Source organism: Esox lucius, chromosome 14 (genome assembly GCF_011004845.1).
Source record: "Esox lucius isolate fEsoLuc1 chromosome 14, fEsoLuc1.pri, whole genome shotgun sequence".
Lineage (NCBI taxonomy): Eukaryota > Metazoa > Chordata > Actinopteri > Esociformes > Esocidae > Esox > Esox lucius.
In genome coordinates, this window is record NC_047582.1 from 11,249,860 (window position 1) to 11,270,090 (window position 20,231).

General features: G+C 45.9%; 1 protein-coding gene across 1 annotated transcript in view; it reads left to right on the forward strand.

Moving 5' to 3' along the window:
* LOC105025169 (NIPBL cohesin loading factor) overlaps positions 1-19,617 on the forward strand; it is a 39,858-nt gene extending 20,241 nt beyond the window's left edge. The window contains exons 15-48 of the mRNA XM_029124982.2: positions 2,019-2,087; positions 2,174-2,263; positions 3,335-3,435; positions 4,839-4,925; positions 5,013-5,244; positions 5,537-5,688; positions 5,824-5,904; positions 6,123-6,223; positions 6,340-6,472; positions 6,785-6,867; positions 7,201-7,333; positions 7,429-7,572; positions 7,684-7,770; positions 7,859-8,082; positions 10,537-10,639; positions 10,758-10,856; positions 10,946-11,092; positions 11,561-11,695; positions 11,820-11,918; positions 12,051-12,104; positions 12,350-12,458; positions 12,578-12,714; positions 12,980-13,120; positions 13,335-13,583; positions 14,133-14,223; positions 14,356-14,529; positions 15,562-15,752; positions 16,083-16,190; positions 16,417-16,617; positions 16,894-17,040; positions 17,212-17,561; positions 17,723-17,897; positions 18,152-18,349; positions 18,516-19,617. Of these exons, the coding sequence (XP_028980815.1) occupies positions 2,019-2,087; positions 2,174-2,263; positions 3,335-3,435; positions 4,839-4,925; positions 5,013-5,244; positions 5,537-5,688; positions 5,824-5,904; positions 6,123-6,223; positions 6,340-6,472; positions 6,785-6,867; positions 7,201-7,333; positions 7,429-7,572; positions 7,684-7,770; positions 7,859-8,082; positions 10,537-10,639; positions 10,758-10,856; positions 10,946-11,092; positions 11,561-11,695; positions 11,820-11,918; positions 12,051-12,104; positions 12,350-12,458; positions 12,578-12,714; positions 12,980-13,120; positions 13,335-13,583; positions 14,133-14,223; positions 14,356-14,529; positions 15,562-15,752; positions 16,083-16,190; positions 16,417-16,617; positions 16,894-17,040; positions 17,212-17,561; positions 17,723-17,897; positions 18,152-18,349; positions 18,516-18,878 (4,988 nt within the window). The 3' untranslated portion in view covers positions 18,879-19,617. The remainder of the gene's footprint in view (positions 1-2,018; positions 2,088-2,173; positions 2,264-3,334; positions 3,436-4,838; positions 4,926-5,012; positions 5,245-5,536; positions 5,689-5,823; positions 5,905-6,122; positions 6,224-6,339; positions 6,473-6,784; positions 6,868-7,200; positions 7,334-7,428; positions 7,573-7,683; positions 7,771-7,858; positions 8,083-10,536; positions 10,640-10,757; positions 10,857-10,945; positions 11,093-11,560; positions 11,696-11,819; positions 11,919-12,050; positions 12,105-12,349; positions 12,459-12,577; positions 12,715-12,979; positions 13,121-13,334; positions 13,584-14,132; positions 14,224-14,355; positions 14,530-15,561; positions 15,753-16,082; positions 16,191-16,416; positions 16,618-16,893; positions 17,041-17,211; positions 17,562-17,722; positions 17,898-18,151; positions 18,350-18,515) is intronic.
* The last annotated feature ends 614 nt before the right edge of the window (positions 19,618-20,231 follow it).

Genomic DNA, 20,231 nt, shown 5'->3' on the forward strand with positions numbered 1-20,231 from the left:
TCCATTTTGCCGGACCGCGTAAGCTGAGCCGGCCAAGAAGAGTGAATGTCTCTTACAGGTCTCTTGTTCGAATCTTGTTACAGTCAAAGCAAATTATGCATTAGGATTTCTTCCGGATGGATAAAAACGTTGCTGGCTACAACCTTCAGTAGCTATGTTATAGTAAGCCTGAAATTAAACTGTATTGTGACTGTTTCTGGTGGTTCGTCGCAGTATGCATCCGTGCATTATTTTTGGGGTAATATAGGCTAGATAAAAACCTCTTGGGCAGTAAGAGTAGGGATTTCCAGGATTCTTGTCTTTTCACTTGACCAAAATGTCAGTTAACGTCACCTACATTCACCTAAAGGATTATTAGGAACACCATACTAATACTGTGTTTGACCCCCTTTCGCCTTCAGAACTGCCTTAATTCTACGTGGCATTGATTCAACAAGGTGCTGAAAGCATTCTTTAGAAATGTTGGCCCATATTGATAGGATAGCATCTTGCAGTTGATGGAGATTTGTGGGATGCACATCCAGGGCACGAAGCTCCCGTTCCACCACATCCCAAAGATGCTCTATTGGGTTGAGATCTGGTGACTGTGGGGGCCATTTCAGTACAGTGAACTCATTGTCATGTTCAGGAAAACCAATTTGAAATTATTCGAGTTTTGTGACATGGTGCATTATCCTGCTGGAAGTAGCCATCAGAGGATGGGTTCATGGTGGTCATAAAGGGATGGACATGGTCAGAAACAATGCTCAGGTAGGCCGTGGCATTTAAACGATGCCCAATTGGCACTAAGGGGCCTAAAGTGTGTCAAGAAAACATCCCCCACACCATTACACCACCACCACCAGCCTGCACAGTGGTAACAAGGCATGATGGATCCATGTTCTCATTCTGTTTACGCCAAATTCTGACTCTACCATCTGAATGTCTCAACAGAAATTGAGACTCATCAGACCAGGCAACATTCTTCCAGTCTTCAACTGTCCAATTTTGGTGAGCTTGTGCAAATTGTAGCTTCTTTTTCCTATTTGTAGTGGAGATGAGTGGTACCCGGTGGGGTCTTCTGCTGTTTTAGCCCATCCGCCTCAAGGTTGTGCGTGTTGTGGCTTCACAAATGCTTTGCTGCATACCTCGGTTGTAACGAGTGGTTATTTCAGTCAAAGTTGCTCTTCTATCAGCTTGAATCAGTCGGCCCATTCTCCTCTGACCTTTAGCATCAACAAGGCATTTTCGCCCACAGGACTGCCGCATACTGGATGTTTTTCCCTTTTCACACCATTCTTTGTAAACCCTAGAAATGGTTGTGCCTGAAAATCCCAGTAACTGAGCAGGTTGTGAAATACTCAGACCGGCCCGTCTGGCACCAACAACCATGCCACGCTCAAAATTGCTTAAATCACCTTTCTTTCCCATTCTGACATTCAGTTTGGAGTTCAGGAGATTGTCTTGACCAGGACCACACCCCTAAATGCATTGAAGCAACTGCCATGTGATTGGTTGATTAGATAATTGCATTAATGAGAAATTGTTCCTAATAATCCTTTAGGTGAGTGTATATTGATAGTTATTGTATCAATGTCATTCACAAATTGTGCCATGATATAGCTTTTGCCGGGTTAAGTTCAAGTTGTAAGTTAGATACTGGCAAGTCTATTACTGGCTAATAAGCTGGTAAAACAGCCAGTGGCAAAAGCTATATATTTAATAGATGCTTTTTGTGGTGGAGGTGAACTTGAAGAAATGTGAGTCGGTTTAACATAATGCTTAATGGTGTCTAGCAAAATATTAAAACTTGGCGTGATGTTATTGTATGACAAAATGATCTAATGTCGAGGTGCTATTCCAACACTGGGTTTACGTATAGCTCTGTGGTGTAGTGGTTAAAGACGCAGCCACTCACGTGGGAGAATCGGGTTCGAGTCCAGTGGGGGCAACAACATTTATCACTTTTAATTGTGGGCTGGCTGAACTAGGCATGCCTGGTTCCTTTTCTGGTTCTAAAATGTTTCTGTCCTGTCCAGTTGCCCGAAAGATGAAGAAGGAGAAACAGAAGAAGAGGAAGGCGTATGAGCCCAAGCTGACGCCAGAAGGTCATTTCACTCTAAATTCATGTCGGTGTTGTTACTTTGGTCTCATAGTCGCCAGTTACTCACCTTTCTCTGTGTTTTATCAACAGAACTGATGGATTCCTCCACGTTCAAGAGGTTCTCAGCTAGTGTGGACAACATTCTGGAGAGTTTGGAAGACATTGACTTTAATGCCATGGGTATGTAGGGCCCAAATAAAAATACATTCTGTTTTTTTTGTCAGGTTTCTGTATGTCTTTACTGGAAAACAAATAGAAAACATCATGTCTCTGGTTCTCTGGCTGGCTTTTTCAGCATTCTGTATGTTTTGCAGTCCAATAGCTTTTTTGGATGGACCAGACCAGAGAGACTTAGAGTTATCTCGCCTGCTAGTAGTAAAAGCATGGATTATTGTGTGAGTCTGAGATACAGCTTGACCATGGCAATGTTCCTCGGGTGGTTGAAAAGCTGTTTTGGTCACATTCCTAATATGTGGTTCAAACTGTAGCTAAAAGGATAGAAAGGCTTTTCACCTGGTGCTTTTCTTTAGTCCCAATGTGTTAAAATGTGCTGCTAGATAAGTACCCTACCTTGGTCATGTCCTGTTTCTGTAGAAGGAAATAGCAAAATTGGCCAATCCCCTAATGGAGTTTGTCAAGGATGTCTTTGTCAATAGTATTAAAGGCTTCAGAGATTTTTGCATCTGTGTTTATTGGAAGATAATATACCAATCCAAACACGATGGTCGCCAAACTATAATGGGTTAAAAAACTGAGTTTCTCAAAAATGCAGTTTCTCCCTAATGTAATTCTACCATACAGCCTTGTGCTAACATTATGTTGATACCTATGATTGGAGCAGTGTGTTGGTGTCACATGGCCCTGTAGGGTCCGTTGGCAGGTCTGGAGTGGGGAAACTGAACAGGGGGACTTTGTTGCTTTTTTGTAATAATTATTGAGAGAGTTCTATTCTGTTGATATGGGGGTGTGGCTTTCATTTGACAAATAAAATGAATCTTGTCCTTTTCCATAATAATTGTATCATGTGGCCAACCTGGCCTGTAACCAGAGTTTAGCTGTCAATATCAGAATTAAGGTTGGAGTGGGCACATTGGTGTTTAGTGAATAAACCATCAGTATAGTGAGTGAAATGTGATGGACATAACATTTTAGATTTCTACTGTTTATAATACAGAAGTAACCTTGTGATTCTAGGAATTAAATTTGACATTTCGGTGTCAACTGTCAACTTTATGCAACTATTGTCCACAGATGACGATGAGATCCCACAGGAGCTTCTGCTGGGGAAACACCAGCTGAGTGAGCTGGGCAGCGAATCTGCTAAGATCAAGGCCATGGGCATTACCTATAGGGTAAGCAAGGGTAACATTGGGTACAGCATAATGTCCATCTTGGCAAGTTGTTTGGCAATCCTAAGTTAGAGAATCCGTTCAGAAGACCAGTGTGGAAGAAAGGAGTGGCTTGTCACAGATGGCTACGATGAAGGCGTTCTGCCATCTCTAATACAACCACTTCTGTTTGATGAGATTGGATCAGAGATCCAGCTGACCTACTGCAAAACCCACCCAAGAATTTAGGGCAACCAGTTTCAGTGCTCCAGGTCATACCATCTGAGTCAATGCATTGGAAAAACTAAAAGTGTTTTTTTTTTATCTGAATGTTTTATTTTTGTTTTCATAGTGTTCTTGCTCTGCTGGTAGGTTTGTTCCATCTCATATTGACCACCAAATGTTACTAACTCTTTCTAGCTAGGTTAACAAAATTATTAATAAAACTGTCATGTGTTGTCAACATCAATGTTCTCTAGAGAGCACTGGATGGGTACAAAGGGATTAGACATTTTGACTGATGGACACAGTGCGTAGCCAGCCATCTGATGGACACAGTGCGTAGCCAGCCATCTGATGGACACAGTGCGTAGCCAGCCATCTGATGGACACAGTGCGTAGCCAGCCATCTGATGGACACAGTGCGTAACCAGCCATCTGATGGACACTGTGCGTAGCCAGCCATCTGATGGACACAGTGCGTAGCCAGCCATCTGATGGACACAGTGCGTAGCCAGCCATCTGATGGACACAGTGCGTAACCAGCCATCTGATGGACACTGTGCGTAGCCAGCCATCTGATGGACACTGTGCGTAGCCAGCCATCTGATGGACACTGTGCGTAGCCAGCCATCTGATGGACACTGTGCGTAGCCAGCCATCTGATGGACACTGTGCGTAGCCAGCCATCTGATGGACACAGTGTGTAACCAGCCATCTGATGGACACAGTGCGTAGCCAGCCATCTGATGGACACTGTGCGTAGCCAGCCATCTGATGGACACAGTGCGTAACCAGCCATCTGATGGACACTGTGCGTAGCCAGCCATCTGATGGACACTGTGCGTAACCAGCCATCTGATGGACACTGTGCGTAACCAGCCATCTGATGGACACTGTGCGTAGCCAGCCATCTGATGGACACTGTGCGTAACCAGCCATCTGATGGACACTGTGCGTGGCCAGACCACAAAATACATTCTACCAGGTTCCTTGGTAGCAATTGTAATAGCAGATACCTTGGCCTTGAGATCCTTGTGAGGTGGTTTATCCAGTAGTTTCCTGGAACTTCCAAAATAAATGTTGTCTGAGGCTGGACCGGGGAGGGAGGGGCAGGACTTTTTGAAGAGTCTGCAAGTATTGATGAAAATGGGTGTAAAAATAAGAAGCTAATATCTTGTATACTATCTAATTTGTCTCATCCATAGATTCCATCTGACAAGTTAGTGAAGGTATTGAACATTCTGGAGAAGAACATCCAGGACGGTTCCAAGCTCTCCACATTGATGAACCACGTAAGCTGCGTCCCAGTGTTGTTACGTGATCCAAAGTGCCTGTTCCACAGAGACGCTCACCAAGCGTCTCGTCTCTCCGTCTGGCAGGAGGCGGATGCGGAGGACGAGGAGCGGCTGTGGCGTGACCTAATCATGGAGCGCGTCACCAAATCGGCCGACGCCTGTCTGACGGCCCTCAACATCATGACGTCGACCCGCATGCCCAAGGCGGTGTACATCGAGGACGTGATTGAGAGGGTGCTCCAGTACACCAAGTTCCACCTGCAGAACACTCTCTACCCTCAGTATGACCCGGTCTACAGAGTGGACTCTCACGGAGGTCAGCATCCTAACCCCGCCTCCGAACTAAAGCAATTGGAATGGGGGGGGAAAGAATTGGGGGAGAACTGGCCACGGAAATGTCTTGACACACTTGGGCAAACCTTGACTTTGTCGGTGCTTTGTCCAAGACCTCCCAGGACATTTGAGACAGTTTGTATGAAGGACATGCACAGTGTGTACGGTCTACACCGAGTAGTCCACTCGGAACGACCTACATTTTTTTCATGACCGGGGAGAGGTCTCCGCTCGCCTGGTCTCATCATCTGTTTTTCTCTCCTTGCCCAAACCAGGTGGCATGCTGAGCTCCAAGTCTAGGAGAGCTAAGAGCTCAACGCACAAACAGAGGGTGATTATCATGCTGTACAACAAGGTGTGCGACATTGTCAGTAACATCTCCGAGCTGCTGGAAATCCAGCTGCTGACGGACACCACCATCCTGCAGGTGAGGCTCTGCCACTGGTGCTGTCTGTACTGACTTGACCCTCGCCCCCTGACCTCTTTGGACGTTACTTTTTCTCTGTCTGTGTCTCTCGCTCGCCTTCTCTCTCCTAAACCATCTCTCCCTTCTACCCATCAGGTCTCTTCCATGGGCATCACTCCATTCTTTGTGGAGGGTGTCAGTGAGCTACAGCTCTGTGCCATCAAACTAGTGACTGCGGTAAGAATCCAAACCGGGGTTTTCAATGGGCAGCTGTTACTTTCAGGCCTTCTATAGTAGTGCAAGGCCTGCTATTGGAATGTTGCTTCAAGCCAGGGAACCAAGAGTTTGGGGTTTGAGCTGGACAATGTAACACACAATGAAAGCCATATTGTGTATGTATTATGTATAGTAAAGCCACAGCCCCCCCGATGAGCATTTTCCCATTTCTCCCTCAGGTGTTCTCTCGCTATGAGAAACACCGGCAGCTCATCCTGGAGGAGATCTTCACCTCTCTGGCCAGGTTACCCACCAGCAAACGCAGCCTCAGGAACTTCAGGTGACTAACCCACAGAGAACGCACGCACGCCGCAGACCGTTGATCACAGGACGCGGTCGATGACGTTTGGTAATACTTTTAATCCATGAACCGTGTGTATGCGTGTGTGTGTCCAGGCTGAACAGCAGTGACATGGATGGAGAGCCCATGTACATCCAGATGGTCACGGCGCTGGTTCTGCAGCTGATCCAGTGTGTGGTGTACCTCCCGAGCCACAAGTCCAGCCACGAGGACGAGTACGACAAGAAGGTACCGACGCCACCTTAATACCCAGGCTGCTGGCCTCATTGTGATCATTGTTTTCATTGCGGTTCTGCCACCTAGCCAAACTTGACGAGAGTTATCATCAAGAGGGCCGAGTTGTAGACTTGCTGCCTAATCGCACGGTATTCGATTTCCTTGGATTGGTCAGGGAATGTAATTATGTGCACAAGCACTGGTCGCCACATTGTTAATTTGAATGTCATACGAACTTGGAATGTGCCATGTCGATCGAGTGGACCTAGCAGCGACCGTTTATTATAATTTTTTTGTTCTCTCACATGCTCTCTTTCTTCACAGGTGGATCAAGATGTCCTGATTACTAACTCTTATGAGACGGCCATGAGAGCAGCTCAGAACTTCCTGTCCGTCTTCCTGAAGAAGTAGGATAGTCTTTCTAAACAGCCTTTTATTATCACAACCAAACTAGATAATACCTGTTTTTTAAAACCTGGTGGTTTGAACCGTGAATGCTGTTTGACTGAAAGCCGTGGTATGAGTCCGAGCACCATGGGTATGACATCAGCTTTTTGGGGTTTGGTTCTAATGGCGTTGGTAACGGGTTCATTATAACAATAAGGAACCTTAGGGGGTTCTAGTGTATTGCCCCTGTAGCAAACCCCGTCGTGCCTTATTGTTTAATGAGAGGATGATGGGAGATCTCAGTTATGGTTTTGCTCTCTGACGGAGTATTTCTGTCTCTCCATCTGTTCCAGGTGTGGCAGTAAGCAGGGAGAGGAGGATTACCGGCCTCTGTTTGAGAACTTTGTCCAGGACCTCCTCTCCACAGTCAACAAACCTGAGTGGCCCGCTGCCGAGCTTCTCCTTAGTCTACTGGGTCGCCTGCTGGTGAGTCCGTCCGTCGTAGAGACAAGGAGTCGGCCTAATCAGTCAGTCACGGGGGACGGACAGAATGACACCCCCGTCTCTCTCCTGTCTTCCAGGTGCACCAGTTCAGTAACAAGCAGACGGAAATGGCCTTGAGGGTGGCGTCGCTGGACTACCTTGGCACCGTGGCTGCCCGCCTGAGGAAAGACGCTGTCACCAGCCAGGTGGACCAGCGCACCATAGACCGCATCCTCAAAGAGGTGAGCGTTCAGGCAAACCGAACAGTTTGAACCCACGCGCCCAGCGCGCTGACCTAGTTTGACTGGGACACGGTCCAATGTGGTGGTGTTGCTCTGTCGTTTCCCACCCAGACCCAAGGCAACGATGAGACCCAGCAGCTGCAGAAAGCCCTGTTGGACTACCTGGATGAGAACGCAGAGACGGACCCATCTCTAGTGGTGAGTGTGTTTACCTCACATAGTGTAGCAATGAGAGTGATCACCTCCACACCAGGGGTGACTTGCGTTTTGTCCTGTCGCCTTTCAGTTTGCCAGGAGGTTCTACATAGCCCAGTGGTTCAGGGACACACTGACCGAAACGGAGAAGGCCATGAAGTCTCAGAACCAGCGAGGGGACGAGGACTCGTCTGAAGGCCCCCACCATGTTAAAGACATGGAGAGCACCGCTGAGATCATGCAGAGAGCCGAGGCGCGCAAGAAGTACCTCCGCAATATCATCAAGACCGTGCCCTCGCAGTTCAACACACTGAGGTGGGACTCCCCACTCACACTAGTACCGTTGTCCTCAGAAGTTGGCATACCCTTGGAGAATTGGTCATATTTACCGTTTGTAAAGAAAACATGAGTGTGCAGGCCAAACACGTCTTTTATTTCTTATAGGATTCACATTCGACTGTAGGTCATAACAGAATGGCACAATCATAAAACAAAACATGGCAACAAAGAAAAAAATTAAATGACCCCTGTTCAAAAGTCTGTATACCCTTGATTCTTAATACTGTGTATTGCTCCCTTTAGCATCAATGACAGCATGCAGTCTTTTGTAATAGTTGTCTATGAGGCCCCGAATTCTTGCAGGTGGTATAGCTGCCCATTCGTCTTAGCAAATTGCCTCCAGGTCAAAGTCTTTGGTCGTCTTGCGTGAACTGCTCATTTGAGATCTTCCCAGAGTGGCTTGATGATATTAAGGTCAGGAGAATGTGATGGCCACTCCAGAACCTTTACCTTTTTCTGCTGTAACGACTGGAGGATCAATTTGGCCTTGTGCTTAGGGTCATCGTTGTGCTGGAAAGTCCAAGAGTGTACCATGCCCAGCTTTAATGCAGAATAATGCAAATTGTCTGCCAGTATTTTCTGATAATATGCTGCATTCATCTTGCTGTAAATTTTAACAAGATTCTTCGTGCCTTTAGAGCTCACACACCCTCAAAACATCAGTAAGCTACCACCATGCTTCACAGTAGGGATGGTTTCTGTTCATTATATGCCTTTTTGACCCCTCTCCAAAAAATAGCGCTTATGGTTGGGACTATAAAGCTCTATTTTATTCTCGTCACTCCAAATTACAGTGTGCCAGAAGCTGTGAGGCGTGTCAATGTGTTGTCAGGCATATTGTAACCAGGCTTTTTTGTGGCATTTACACAGTAAAGGCCTCTTTCTGGCAACTCAACCATGCAGCTCATTTTTGTTTAAGTATTGTCATATTGTGCTCCTTGAAACAACCACGCTGTCTTTTTCCAGAGCAGCCTGTATTTCTCCTGAGGTCACCTGTGGGTTTTTCTTTGTATCCCAAACAATTCTTCTGGCAGTTTTGGCTGAAATCTTTCTTGGTATACCTGACCTTGGCTTGGTATCAAGAGATCCCTGAATTTTCCACTTCTTAAGAAGTGATTGAACAGTACTGACTGGCATTTGCAAGGCTTTGGATATCTTTTCATATCCTTTTCCATCTTTATGAAGTTCCATTACCTTTTTATGCAGGTATTGTGACAGTACTTTTCTGTTCCCAATGGCTCAGTATGTAGCCTGCTCAGTGCATCTATGTGAGAGCTAACAAACCCATTGACTATTTATACACAGACACTAAATGCAATTTAAAAGCGACAGGTGTGGGAAATTCACCTTTAATTGCCATTTTCACCTGTGTGTGTCACCTTGTGTGTCTGTAACGAGGCCAAACATTCAAGGGTATGTAAACTTTGATCAGGGCCATTTGGGTGGTTTCTGTTATTGTGATTTAAAAAGGAGCCAAACAACTATGTGATACAAAATGGCTTCATATGATAACTATCCTTGAATATTATTATTTTTTTGCATGATCAGTCATATTTCCAAAATTAATTGAAAAAATTTCACAATTTCTGCCAGGGTATGCAAACGTAGGAGCACAACTGTATCAGTCACTACGGTTACGGGCCTCAACATCAATGTTTACCTGTAGGACTGCAACCTATTTTTTTGACTGAACAGTAGATTGGATAAAAAACAACTTGAGAGAGCTTGAAAACGTGCCAGAAAGTGCAACAGATGTTTTTCAAAGCTTTCTTACTCTTTAGTTTGAAAGTTGCTACTCTAAACTGAAAAGAAGGTAAAATATTTTCCTTGAATACCACTAAATAGTATGCTTTGCTCAGAATATCAGGATGGAGGAATATGGAAAGGTTAGACATTGCTGAAAATGTTTAACAAGCGGCTTTAGAAATGGCTGAAGTATAGCCTGAAGTACACCGACAACACCCTAAAATTCTATAAATTGAGATTGACTGGGGATGTATTTTGCTCTGTGTTTCTAGGAAACCCATGGCCACCGTTTTGCTGGTATTACTGTAAACATTACATTACTGTCCTACTCAACATCGCATTTGAGAAGAACAATTTTTCACTTCAACATGCAACTTATGGCCTAATGGCAAGCCAGTAAAGAGCTCTGTGAAAGGCAGACCCATGTAGAGTAGGTTACGGTGCTAAGCACTGACATGTATGTGATTTACTGAGATCCACCGCAGTCTCCTCTACCTCCCCTTTTTTATTTGTCTCCCGTATCGATTAGCCCTTTGTTGCGGCCCCATTGGCCGGTCTCTTTTCTCAAATGTGTTTTGTTGCGGCCTCATTGGCCGGTCTCTTTTCTCAAATGTGTTTTGTTGCGGCCTCATTGGCCGGTCTCATTTCTCAAATGTGTGCTTCTGTTCCTCTCCTCCTTGACAGGATGAACTCTGACACTGTGGACTACGACGACTCCTGCCTGATTGTTCGATATTTGGCCTCTATGAGGCCGTTCGCACAGAGCTTCGATATTTATTTAACACAGGTGAGTACAGTGGATCGAATTCCTTTGTGTGTGCTCAGGCCGAGTGCTCAGGCCAAGAGACTGCTTTTCGTGTGTGTCTGGTTTGTAAATCCTGGATTCCCGTCCTCCTCTCCACCAGATCCTGAGAGTGTTGGGAGAGAGTGCCATAGCAGTCCGAACTAAAGCCATGAAGTGTCTGTCCGAGGTGGTGGCCGTGGATCCCAGTATCCTGGCCAGGGTGAGTGTGCTCTGCCCGGGCGCCACCACTGATTCAGCCGTTTGTACCCGGGCCGCGTGTGTTTTAAGCTCGTCCTCTTCTGTCCTCAGCTGGACATGCAGCGCGGGGTCCACGGCCGTCTGATGGACAACTCCACCAGTGTACGCGAAGCTGCCGTGGAGCTGTTGGGACGCTTCGTTCTGAGCAGACCCCAGCTCACTGAGCAGTACTACGACATGCTGATCGAAAGGATACTGGTAACTTGACAGGCGTCGCAATACACTCCAAACACACGCTAGACACCATACACACCGCGTTATACACAGAGTCAGCGTGAGAAACTAACCCAAAAGAACTGTGAAGTGAAACTCTTTGAAAATAGATATTGAAACTAGTTGTTCAAAAGGCTGACGTGACTTTGAGCCCTTTCTATGGGCTGTATGAAAAGGCATCAACTCATACAGCGCTGTGACAAACTGAGCTGGTCTGATCACTCTGGCCACCTCCAGCTCAGAGTTCATTTCAAGTGTAAGAGTTCACCTAAGGTAATATCCTTTTCTCCACACCGCCACCTAGGGCCCTTTTGGAGGACTGCAGGAATCTCAAATGTAAACAAAGTGTTGAGGAGCGCTAACATTTCTGCCCTGAAGGAAAAAATGTGTATGTATGTGTGTGTATATGTGTTGCATTCCCGTATGTACTCATTCCCACTGTCTGGTTCTTAGGACACGGGTATCAGTGTGAGGAAGAGGGTTATCAAGATCCTGAGGGACATCTGTCTGGAGCAGCCTACTTTCAACAAGATCACGGAGATGTGTGTGAAGATGATCCGCAGGGTCAACGATGAGGAGGGAATCAAGGTGTGGCTCGGCCAGTGCCCGTGAATGGCTGCTTCATGTTTCAATGGCTGCTTTGCAGGGCTGTAGAAATGGACTCATCTTCATGGGCATCTCTTAACTTTCCGCCACTTTTGTTTTTCTTCAGAAACTTGTGAATGAGACCTTTCAGAAACTCTGGTTCACCCCAACGCCCAATCACGATAAAGACGCCATGACACGCAAAATTCTCAACATCACTGATGTGGTGAGTTCCCGGGCTCAAAGCTGAGCACAGAACTAACAAGCTGACCAGTACAATCCAGTGTACGCAGTCTGCGTCGCTGGATTTCCGGGTTTGTTTCAACTGTTCCTAACCGGGTGACATCATGTTTTCTAGGTGTCTGCATGCAAAGATACAGGCTATGACTGGTTTGAGCAGCTGCTTCAAAACGTGAGTATTTTCAGTTGTCACCATTTTTAGCGCATAATAATAGCTAATATTTGGCCTCCAGCCGTGTTCGTGGCTACTTTGCAGAGAATTACGTTTATGGATTAATGTCACGCTTCATCACGAATGCGCAGATTTTCTGGCAGAGGGTACTATCGAGACGAGCGTGCCGTTTTTTGTAGACATGAGTTCCAGAAAGTTCTGTTGTGTTCCTCGTGTCACGACCTCCCCCCACTCTCCCTGCGTAGCTGCTGAAGACAGAGGAGGATGCTGCCTACAAGCCGGCCAGGAAGGCCTGCGTTCAGCTGGTGGACAATCTGGTGGAGCACATCCTCAAATACGAAGAGTCTCTCGCTGGTATAACACTCACTGGTTAAGATGTCTTTGGGGACCGGGATGAATCGTTTTTTTCAACCGAAGGGACTCCGTTCCTGCTCGTTGGTGTTTAAAATGAGTGATTCTTGTTTGTGTTTCAGACATTGAGAACAAGGGGGTAAACTCCAACCGTCTGGTCTCCTGCATCACCACTCTGTTCCTGTTCAGCAAGAACCGAGCCCAGCTGATGGTGAAACACGCCATGACCATGCAGCCTTACCTGACCACCAAGTGCAACGTAAAGACACGCAAACGCTCCCGATTTTTAGAAACGCTTCACTTACGGCACGCTGAGTTCCTTTTAATATAAGGACTTTATGGCTGTTCCAGGTGTGAAAGTTGAAGCCAATGAATTTGATTGTTTTTAAGTAGAACTCCAGTGCCATCTAGTGGTGGACCTATTGTCAGTACACATTTTAAACAACAACATATCCCGCAGGTTAAGTCTCTCATTAGAAGACTCTCCGTATAAACACTGTGTGAACTTTGTCTGGTCTCTCCAGACCCAGAGTGACTTCATGGTGATCTGTAACGTGGCCAAGATCCTGGAGCTGGTGATTCCCCTGATGGAGCACCCCTCAGAGACCTTCCTCACAACCGTAGAGGAAGACCTGATGAAGCTCATCATCAAATACGGCATGACGGTACGTCTCCAGTGAAGTAACGTTAGGGCAGGTCAGTTTCAGCGGGTGCTAGTTTGAAGGTGACTCTTTCGGTGACTTCTGGGTGTTTCCATTACCTGGACACTCTGCGTAGGGAGAGAGCGTACCCTACAGCTCCTGCTTGTTCAACACAAAATAACCAGGAAGTAAGATATCCGAGGTGAAGGACTTTTTGTTTCTGTCATGTTGTTCTTAGGTGGTGCAACACTGTGTAAGCTGTCTCGGAGCAGTAGTGAACAGGGTCACTCACAACTACAAGTTCGTCTGGGCTTGTTTTAATCGGTACTACGGTGCCCTGACGAAGCTGAAGACCCAGCACTCGGAGGACTCCAACAACCCCGTCCTGGCCACTAACAAGCCGGCCTTGCTGCGTTCGCTGTTCACTGTGGGGGCACTTTGTCGTCATTTTGACTTTGACCAGGAGGAGTTCAAAGGCGCCACCAAGGTAGGGCCAGGAAATGAAAAGGAACTATCAACAGGATGACCGTTCGACACATTCGGGGCGACTTTTGCAGACAGAATAACCTTGCTTTAGCTTGTGAATTTGCTATTTTAAGAGGTTTTCTATTGTCTTTCGTTTAGATCAGGACTATTTAACTCCTGTCATGGAGCTTCCTGTTTTCATCCTCTCTTTTTAAGTAGGGAGTAATATCTAGGACAGCCAGTGAGCAGGTAGAAACACAATAGACCCTCAATGACCAGGGATAAATTGCCCTGATTTTAATACATCCAATGAGCTCATGATGTGGGACTCTGCCTGGTTTCAAACATTTGCCTTCTTGGCAGAACACTGTTCATTGCAATAGAAAATATCACAGTGCAAATGGACATTGATGGGATGCTAGCTAGCTAATAGATGTAACAAAGCATACATTTCTAGCCCGATCCATAAACAAGTATTCAAAAACGCTGGTATAAATGTTTGTTTTTCTGTGGATGTCTAAAGGCCAGAATACTTCCTGTGATGTAAATGGCTGTTCCTGTTCCTTTTCAGGTTGTGATTAAGGACAAAGTGATGGAGCTTCTGCTGTACTTCACCAAGCATGAAGATGAGGAGGTTCAGACCAAGGCCATCATTGGTTTAGGTAAAGCTCCTTCTACTTCTCTCCATCACTACCGCTAGCGAGTTGAACAACCACGCTCTCCTGACAGGAAAGGATTTCATCCAACACCAGTTGCTTAATGCTTCCCTGGTTCATTGCCTCCTCGTTGTCCAGGCTTCCAGTTCATCCAGTATCCAGAACTGATGTTCATGCAAGACGTGAAGAGTCTGTACAACGGCATCTTATCAGACAACAAAAGCTCTGTGAACCTGAAGATCCAAGTGCTAAAGAACCTTCAGACCTACCTGCAAGAGGAGGACAGTCGCATGCAGGAAGCCGACCAGCAGTGTGAGTCTCACCTTCACTATTCCATCTTAGGAAATAAAGCAGTGTGAGTCTCACCTTCACTATTCCATCTTAGGAAATAAAGCAGTGTGAGTCTCACCTTCACTATTCCATCTTAGGAAATAAAGCAGTGTGAGTCTCACCTTCACTATTACATCTAAGGAAATAAAGCAGTGTGAGTCTCACCTTCACTATTCCATCTTAGGAAATAAAGCAGTGTGAGTCTCACCTTCACTATTACATCTAAGGAAATAAAGCAGTGTGAGTCTCACCTTCACTATTACATCTAAGGAAAAAAGTTTTTGCTGTGCATATTTTGGTTGAATGGGAGCAAAAACATTGTGCAACTTCTGGAGCCTGTTATAATGCAACTCCTGAGGCTGTACCCAATTTAGGTTAAAGGTTTACATGGTTGCCAATCGTCTATTTATCAAAGTGCAGACCTACAAAACAAATTGAGAAAATCCCATTATATTTCCACATAGAAATAGCTTTACATTTCCTGAATCAAGTTTAAATTACTTAAAATGTAGGCTTGGCTACAATTTTTCAGGTCTTGTAGGAAGAAGCAAGTTACTATAACTTCTGGCCTGCTGACCAATACTGTAACTAGATGATTAATTTGCTGCCTAGATAAGAATATCAACAAATATGCTAGAGGAGCAACTGCGCTGTGATCTCAGCCCTGGTTTAAAAAGTACATTGATTTGCTGGTCGGTATGACTGCTCTTGGGCTACATTATGTAAATGTTATCTCACATTAGGAAAACACAAGACACATTTTACAGTGTGAACTAATAGGGTCATTGAAGTCTAATCTTGTCATTTCTTTTCCACAACACAGTCCTGGAAGAGTTGTGCTACCGCACACACTGCTTAGAAAGAAAACTAATATAGAGGGCATTTTTGTATCCAAAGTTTCATACAAATTAAGGCGCACACCTTAATTTGCATGTTAAGGGGCTAGTTTCCATTGGGCCTAACCCTAACTCCAGGCTGAGGTTCATGATGGTTCTGGTCCTTGTGCGTCTGCAGGGAAGAAGCTGTCCAAGAAGGAGGACCTGAAGGAGATGGGCGACATCTCCTCAGGCATGAGCAGCTCCATCATGCAGCTCTACCTGAAGCAGGTGCTGGAGGCCTTCTTCCACACTCAGTCCAACGTACGGCACTTCGCCCTAAACGTCATCGCCCTCACTCTCAACCAGGGCCTCATCCATCCTGTGCAGGTAATCTTACGTCCTCAGTCACGCTCTGTTGGCCCACTCTTCTGACGGACATGGGTGTCAAGGAAAAATTGACTTAGAGACAATGCTGTCAAATGAACAGGTGTTGTTATAACGTGGAAATGTCCACCAGTGTGTGCTCCCGACTGACCCACCTGTGTGTTCTGTTTCTGTGTGTGGTCCCGACTGACCCACCTGTGTGTTCTGTTTCTGTGTGTGGTCCCGACTGACCCACCTGTGTGTTCTGTTTTGGTGTGTGCTCCCGACTGACCCACCTGTGTGTTCTGTTTCTGTGTGTGCTCCCGACTGACCCACCTGTGTGTTCTGTTTCAGTGTGTGCCCTACCTCATTGCCATGGGAACGGACCCAGAGCCCACCATGAGGAACAAGGCTGACCAGCAGCTGGTGGAGATTGATAAGAAATATACGGGTTTCATCCATGTGAGTGACGGATGAGTGACCTAGACTCTCATGGCATTCATTTGCATTTAAGTCCTATAGCAGCAGCTCATATCCAGAACGACTTAGAGTAGCCAGTGTGTACATTCACCCCTGGCCCAGTGGCAGTGCAGTCACTGTAATCTACCAGCCGGGCCACACCGAGGGGTGTGATTACTTAAGGCGTGTTATGTTATCAGTGTACGTAACGCCGTGTTTGTGTGTTCAGATGAAGGCAGTGGCGGGGATGAAGATGTCCTACCAGGTACAACAAGCTATCTGGTCGGCCAAGGGTGCGGTAATCCGTGGTTACCGGCAGGATGAGACCACGTCAGCCCTCTGTGCCCACCTCTACTCCATGGTCCGATCCAACCGGCAGCACAGACGAGCCTTCCTCATCTCACTTCTTAACCTGTTTGACGACAGCTCAGTAAGTCCTTACTCCCCCTAGAGCCGGGATTCAACCCCCACTTTGGTTATAGCCCCAAACTCACCTGATTGGTCAGATGACCTGTCAGCTAAACATCAGGCTCTCGTTTCAATTAATCTGTTGAGTTACCACAGAAACCCATGCTGTGGGTAACACTGGCCTAGATACACTGCCAAGAATCATTATAACAGCAGTGTAGATGGACAACAGAATCAGATGGTCAACATGAATAGTTTGGTGAATTAATTGTTGTGCTTGTGACTTCTACACTTGCAGAAGGTGGAGGTGAACATGCTCCTGTACATAGCGGACAACCTGGCCTGCTTCCCCTTCCAGACCCAGGAGGAACCCCTCTTTATCATGCACCACATAGACATCACCCTGTCTGTGTCGGGCAGCAACCTGCTGCAGTCCTTCAAGGAGGTTGGTCACACCCACCCACACGTCTGGGCACTTCAGAGGTCACTCGTAGCCGCACAGGCTCGTAAAAACACTTTGCATAATGTGACTTTTGTGGAGTTTTAAAAGCAGCAGTGGGTTTCACAACCCACGAAAAAAATGTGTTTTGCGAATGACTCTCTGTCCTCTCTGCAGTCCCTTCTCAAAGAGCCCAGGCGGCCGGAGAAGAAGCCCAAGCCCAAGGAGAAGGAGAGGAAGTACCACTCGGAGGAGGAGCGCTCGGAGGAGAACAGCAGCAGCACTTCCAACAGCAGTGATGAGGACGAGGAGGTGGTCCGACGGCCCAAGAAGCCCAAACACAGGAACCGGGCCCCAGTGGAATCGGAGTCTGATTCTGACCTGGAGATGGAGGACCTGGACAAGGTGATGCATCGTCTGCCCGACAACCCCGCCCCTCTACTGGACTTTGCCAACGCCTCGCAGGGAATCCTTCTGCTATTGGTCCTCAAGCAGCACCTCAAAAACCTCTACGGCTTCTCAGATAGGTACATTAATGCTAGGAGGAAAACAACCGCAAAACATTTTCGCCTCACTGGGTATAAAAGCCAGAGACGTAAAGATCACTCATTTGACTTCTGTCTTATGTTGCCATTTCAAGTTAATGAGAAAATAACTTGACTCGACCTCTCCCTTCATCCGCTTGTAGTAAAATCCAGAAGTACTCTCCAACGGAATCGGCCAAGGTGTACGAGAAAGCTGTGAACAGGAAGGGGAACGTGCACTTCAGCCCGCGCCAGACACTGGACTTCCTGACCTCTGATCTGGCCAACATAGAACTTACCTACGAAACCAAGAGGAGGATAGTTAAACAGTACCTGGATGTAAGGGTTCCTTCCTGTGAAATGTCCATGCTTTCCTGAATTTTCTGATTTGTTACGTTTTGAATCCTATAAAGGAATTCGGGGAGAAGAATGTACGATTGAAATTGGAATGTCAGTCTACTTGCTGAATTGATGAGTTTCAAATAAAATCAAACTAAATGCTTCCTTTTTGGAGTGTTTCAAAGGTCCCTCCACTGAGGTAAACTAGCACAGTCTGAGCACAGCTGACTGGTTCATGTTTGTCTCTGTCTCAGTTCAAGTTACTGATGGAGCACTTGGACCCGGATGAAGAGGACGAGGAAGGCGAGGCGTCAGCCAGCGCCAACGCCAGAAACAAAGCCATCACGTCACTGCTGGGAGGGCCGGGTCACAGCCAGCAGGACCACAAGAACCACCAGGCTCCTGTAGATACGGATGAGGACGAGAGCGACGGAGACGAGAAAACCCCGGGGGTGAGTACCAAGCATGAGGTGGCACCTGTCCAACACCCTGCTAATGATTCCTCAGACTGATGACTGACACCCATAGGCTTGGTCTGCCTGCAGGTTCATTGTGTTGGTGGGGTTTGTTGTGAGGGCATGCTAAATGAGACCTAACGCTGGCTGTTTCTCTCTCCAGTCGTCACGACGGTCCAGGAAGCACGGTGACTCTGCAGAAGCGTCAGGTCACATGAACGAGACATTGGACGCCATGGACGTCATCGCCCTTTGCTGCCCCAAGTACAAGGACCGGCCACAGATTGCCCGGGTCATCCAGAAAACCAACTCGGGCTACAGAGTACACTGGATGGCAGGCTCCTACTCCGGAGTATGGGCCGAGGCTAAGAAACGGGACGGACGCAAACTGGTGCCTTGGGTGGACACGATCAAGGAGTCTGACATTATTTACAAGAAAATTGCCTTGACAAGTGCACACAAGCTGACGAACAGAATGGCGCAAACTTTACGGTCACTGTACTCAGCCAAGGAGGGAACTTCTTAATCGACGATATACAGTCACTCTCAGACAGAGAAAACTGTTTGCAGCCAAACTCTATTGCGCGGATCCAACGTTTTTCTAATAAAGAAAAGACATAATACTACACACATGCAAAACGTAAGCACGAGATAGCGGAGAGAGAGTGGTGGAGAGCAAGTATTGTAAACTTTCGGTCTGTGATGAACATTTAATCTGGATCCAGGATATGTTTAAGTTAAACAGAAAAAACACACAAGAAGGAAATGTTTGGAAAACATTGTGTGGGAGCTCCTTCGCTGTTGTGCAGCAACTCGGTTGTTTGATTTTTCCCACTGTATCATAGTTTAACAACAAAAAAAACAACAAAAATGTTTATATCTCTGACAAAAATTCTGTTTAAAAAAATAAACAAAGTGAATGTTGGAAATTAGTCTGTTAATGTTCTTAATAAAGTGTTCTTGGAGTTTAACCTAGCACCGGATGGATTTCTTTAGATTAGTTTCCAGGGAAGCTACTTTTAAAACTTTTACCTTTTATGTTTTATTCCCTTTATTTGTTTACCCATGCTGTACATGGAGTCTCTTGAATATAATTTATTCTGTTGAAAGCGAAGCATGCAGTATCTGTGGCCTACATGCAGGGGAGTTTTTTGTAACTGTAGATTTTGATGTATTAGGTCACCCGAGAGACACAGAGAGAGAGGGATCCCCAGCACTTCTGGCGGAACATATACTGCAATAAATTTTTGTACTTCTCTTTGTTACTCGTCTCGTTTGCATTTGACTTTGTTTTATTTTTTTCACACGGATATGGTGCGCCAACAGGCAGTTACTATTGTCAACCTGTTCATCAAGTGTCAGAATTTTTTTCAGTTTAGTATTTTTTTTTTTTATGTTGAATATCCAGGATGAAGAAATGGGTGACCAGTATTTTACTTACTTAGTAGTATATTGTAATATTGTCCATTTTGTTGATTATGATGGTTTAGGAAAAGGATGGCTGATTACAGTAGATGTCTGCTCAACTCGCTTTCAGAGATGTGCTTTCAAAATTCAGGGGCAAATCTATAAGTGAATCATGTTTTTCTGTATGCCACTGTCTGTGTAATGAACTTCTATCAACTACTCTATTGGGAGAGTAAGAAATATATATTCTAGTTCACAGAAAATTGTGCTCCTTTTCTTAAAAACAAACAGAAAAGGAAAACATCAACCAAAACAAAGACAACAATATAGGACTGATAAAGGAAACCCAAATACCCCATCCCATCCTCATTTTTGGCAACGTAGTTTTCCAGTTTGTTGGATTCAGCGATTCCTTTGCGCTTTTTGTCGTGTTCCAAAACAATAGCCTAGACTGTGGTGCCGCCAAGTGGAC